Genomic DNA, 4,787 nt, shown 5'->3' on the forward strand with positions numbered 1-4,787 from the left:
CGCACCTCAGAATTTGCCTTCAGCACTGCGCCTCCTCTGAGTGTCCGAATGCGTTACTCTTTCCTCCTAGTTGTAGGACTTCCACTCAGCCAGCGTTCCTGTGGGTCTGGGTGATGTCCGTTCGGTCTTTTAGTTTCACTTTTGAAGTGGTTGTTCGAGGCAGCAAACTCTGGCGTTAACCTATGCCGCCATCTTGGTTCTCCCCTTGTCTGTATCTTGATTAAGACAATTAAATGTAGAAAAAAAAGCCCAAATGACAAAAACATACACAGCATTTGACATTTATGAGACAAGCTGAAATCCAAGCTCTGATTGGGTATTTGATATTGAGGAATGATTATTAAATTTTAAAAGCATGTTAATGTAATTGTGGTTATATTAAAAAGGATTGTGTGTGTGTATGTATATATATATATATACATATATATATATACTGAATTTTTATAAATGAAATATTCAAAATCTGAAATTCAGTTCAAAATTATACTGTGTTACAGTGGAGTCAGTGGGATTATAGATGAGATAAGATTGGTGATGAGTTGACAATTAATGAAGCTGGTTAATGGTTGCAGGGGGTTCATTATTTTATTCTATTTTCATCTATATTTTGAAATTTCCACAGTGAAAAGTTAAGATTAGTTATCATAGTTATCTGTTATTGACTGCTTATATATTTTGGGAGATTTATAAATGTTAACATATTTAAGCCTCAAAGAAACTGTGCATGGTTTTCAAAGATGTGAAAACTCAGTGTCGGAAGTTTGAAACTTATTTAAGATCATACCTAGAAAGTGACATTGCCAAAGTTTGCAGTCCTGACTTATCAAACAGCAGGTTTTGTCTCTGTTTTGCTGTGCTGTGCTGACTCCTATATACTATGCTACTTTGTTTTCTTGTTATTCTTGTGTTTAATATTTATATTTATTTCAAAGAACTTGGGGGTACCATTTTCAATCAGCCCTATTCTTTGCCAGAAACAGTGACTATTGTTATCTAATAATGGGGCAGGTTGCAACAGTTTTCCTTTAGATTTACAAGTTTGCATGTTCCTCCCTTTTCTGCATTATTCTGAAAAATAAACCCCATGTGTAAGCAGAGAATTACTTTCTTGCACTTTGTCTTTTTTGCTCCTTCCACTGATGGACTGGCCCATGATTGATATCCATGCTCCCCTACTTACGGGGTAAACCAGGTTAGCCTAAAATATTGTCTTTACAATGGACATTCTTTAAAACTTAATGAGACTTCTAATTCATGCAATTTTTACCTTTTTTGTTTACTTTTTTACAGGCTTTGGTTGGAGAGAAGGCTTGTTATCAATCCATCAGTAGCTACGGTGGTCAGATCTTTTATTTGGGGACCAAAGTAAGCTCTTCCACTTGGCATTTGTTTGTGTCAGGATAGTTGAAGCTTAAGCAGATTGCTGGTGAAGGCGGCAGTGCGTTTCAAAATGAATATCAATTAGCAGTAATCTAAAACTTTTAGGGATTAGATATTCATGATTTTTAGCTAATTAATTTACCTTCTTCACTTTGGGGCATACTTTTACTTTCATTTAGATTCTAATAGGACACTTATTTTCTTTATTCAGGGATGTATTTTTATATTCTTCAAATTTATGTTTTCATGACCATGAAGATACTTTATTATGTATATTTGTCATGTAATTAAGCTGTCCTTTATTAGGTTAGCTTAGGACATATTGAAATGCATTGAAGCATTTGACTTAGAGTAGAATCACTGGAATAGGAACTTTTTGTATATCATTTTGTTCCTGTGCTAAAAAAACATCAAAAAATCCCACAAACAAACAAACCAAAAAAAAAAAACCACGGAGAAGAAATATTTTTTCATTATTGAAAATTTTCAGGTCTGTACAGGGAGATTGAGCGATCCTTGTTCCTAGGTATTAACTCCCTAGACCAGTGGTTCTCAACCTGTGGGTCACGCCCCCTTTGGGGATCGAACGACCCTTTCACAGGGGTCGCCTAAGACCATCGGAAAACACATATATAATTACATATTGTTTTTGTGATTAATCACTATGCTTTAATTATGTTCAATTTGTAACAATGAAATTGGGGGTCACCACAACATGAGGAACTGTATTAAAGGGTCGCGGCATTAGGAAGGTTGAGAACCACTGCCCTAGACTGTAGACTTATTAACTTTTAAATGTTTGTTTGATTTACTCTTTAATGTGGGACCTTGAAGACCCTTTAGTAAACACTTCAACTGTATTATGAATGGTTTTACTTAAAGAGATGCAAAATGAGAGGGACAAATGTGTCTCCCAACCAACTTTGTTAAAGATGGTCATTTTAATTTCCTTCTCTTTGTTTTCCAGTCTGTTTATGTAATGATGCTGAGGAGCTGGAGAGAGGTGAGTTCAAAGTAATTTTATGTGTTAGAATTGTTGAACTGATAGCATCTTAATGTTTGTTTTGACTTTGCCAAAAAAGATTATTTGGAATAGTGTTTTTTAATTTCAGAAATGTACATCAAAACCATTGTAACTGTTAGGTACTTGATTTGATAAAACTTATTGTAAATTGGAATTAGGTTTGGCTACATACATCAGAAAAGTCAAAATAATAGTGGCCTGTTGCTTCAAGTTTCAACAGTGGCTTCAAGCTTTCTCTCCTGTAAAAGCCATCTGGCAGTAGGCCAGATGTGGCTAGTGTGGCAGCTCCATGGTCTTTAGTGTGCTACCCTGTTCCACATCCTTGTTGTGGTGTCTAGTCCCAGGGTCATTTATGTTTCAATAGGGCTGCTGGAGCTCCAGCTGTTAAGTCCACATTCGAGAAAGGAAGAAAGAGAAGAGAAAGACTAGCCCCTCCCTTTTAAGGTGATATCCCAGAAATACCAAACAACACTTCCACTTATCGTTGGCTAGAACTTAGTCACATGGTCCCAAGTAACAACAAGGGAGTCTTAGAGATGTCCTTTAGCTGGTTTATTGCTGTCTCAAATAAACTTGGGATTTGTTACTGAGGATGAGGGAGTGAAAGAATGTTGTGATAAGCAACTAGATGTTTCTGTTCCAGTGACATTCTAGTTGTTTTCTCTTTTTATATTTGGGCCTTGTGGCTGCCTAGTACTATCTTATATAGTCACTGTACTATCTAGTGCTTTAAGAAATTATTTTTCTTGGAACTTAGATATTCATGTGGTTATTAGAATACTTGTAGCTACTAAGCAACAACTTCTGGAAAGATATTGGGTAAAATAGGAATTCTGACTTGTGATTGGTCAGACAAAGGGGTCTAGCTTCTTGCATTTATTCATTTTAGAGAGTGGATCATCTCCTGAAACAAGATTGTCTTACAGAAGCCTTGGCTCTTGCATGGTCTTTCCATGAGGGAAAAGCAAAAGCAGTTGTGGGTAAGTTAACAGAAAACTGGTGGTGTAGACTTTTTTCTGAAATAGAGAGAATGAATAATACTGATGACTCATAGAACACTTTTTTACCTTAATGTTTAAGTATTTTATAAGCAAGACTAGAGGCCCAGTGCACCCTCTCACAATCCGGGACCCCTCAGGGGATGTCGGGCTGCTGGTTACGTCCTGATCCTCACAGACCAGGCCGGAGGACTCCACTGGTGCACGAATCCATGCACTGGGCCTCTAGTATGCATATAAGATCTTTAGTTAATCTCTTCCCGCCCTTCCTCTTCCCACCTTCCTTCTGAGATTCATTAATCTGTTCCATGTTTCCATGCCTATGCATTGAGTGTGTGCCGCCTGGTGGTCAGTGTTTTTCATAGCTACCAGTCGAATAGTCAGACAGTTGCTTAGGCTTATATATATATAGATGTTACCAGAACTTACAGATTTCAGTGAAAAAGGTTAATAACCAATATAGGATATATAATTTTAAATGTCACTTAATATTAGAATAAAAGAGAAGTACATTGATAGGCTATCTGATTCAATAGATATGATGTGTTCTTATTATAGCATATTATCCAAAATTTTGATATCTAAGGATTGTTGTATGGATATGTATTGTTAGCACAGATTATGACCAGAACAGTTTCACTCCTGAAGATGTGGTTTAAATTTGTTTTCATTTGGAATTTGCTTCTCTGCAGGATTATCAGGGGATGCCAGTAAGCGAAAGGCTGTTGTTGCAGATCGAGTAAGTATTGTAATAGGGTCTTTACTGGGGTACAGCACAAATTTGCTTTGGGTATTTGCTAGTAATCTTTGGACATGATTAGGTAAATGGCTACAGTCAAGGTGTCTGTGTATAAAAAAAAAAATCAGATTATAGTTCCCTGGTATTATCTTGAATGTTTAAAAAAATTTTTTTTTATCATCTTTTCTTTTTTTTCTTGCTCACTCTCTTATGAAAATGATAAAGTAGTAAGTAGTCTTTGGGTTATTTTAGGAAGAAGCCTGGAATCTGGATTATTTCTGAACCTAATAGCCCATAGAAAGTTGACATTTGTTATATTTTATAAACTGATTAGTAATTATGAAAAATAGTATAAATACAAGTGTGTATGTTACTTGAGGTAATACAAAGGGCTGATGATTTATTATTATTACTAATTAGCATTTGTAATTGATTAATGCTAATATTTACTATTGCCTTTGTTTTCCTAGTCTAGACTTGGTTGAATTCATTTACTGTACTAATTTCTTTCCCTTTTTAATGTGCAAGTGCATTGGTAAAAATTACATTCCAAATTAGTATAAACATTTAGAAAATAAAAGTGGGCGTCTTTAGATTCATGATTTTTCTTAGTATCTGCCAAAATATTTAGGGTTCTATGTTCTAT

The 4,787-nt window shown here is 35.5% G+C and overlaps 1 protein-coding gene across 11 annotated transcripts in view; it reads left to right on the top strand.

Annotated features, from left to right (window-relative positions):
* Window positions 1-4,787, top strand: part of VPS8 (VPS8, CORVET complex subunit) — a 251,894-nt gene that overhangs the window by 69,666 nt on the left and 177,441 nt on the right. For 10 of the 11 annotated variants that reach the window (XR_001515545.1, XM_006773641.2, XM_006773642.2 and 7 more), the window contains 4 exons: window positions 1,291-1,365; window positions 2,348-2,383; window positions 3,294-3,384; window positions 4,095-4,141. Coding sequence is in view for 10 of the 11 variants with exons in the window: in XM_006773641.2 (XP_006773704.1) it covers window positions 1,291-1,365; window positions 2,348-2,383; window positions 3,294-3,384; window positions 4,095-4,141 (249 nt within the window). In the remaining variant the exon portion in view is untranslated. The remainder of the gene's footprint in view (window positions 1-1,290; window positions 1,366-2,347; window positions 2,384-3,293; window positions 3,385-4,094; window positions 4,142-4,787) is intronic. The other variant, XM_015570420.1, reaches the window with a different exon arrangement.

This window comes from Myotis davidii, unplaced genomic scaffold, assembly GCF_000327345.1.
Source record: "Myotis davidii unplaced genomic scaffold, ASM32734v1 scaffold27, whole genome shotgun sequence".
In the NCBI taxonomy this organism is placed as follows: Eukaryota; Metazoa; Chordata; class Mammalia; order Chiroptera; family Vespertilionidae; genus Myotis; species Myotis davidii.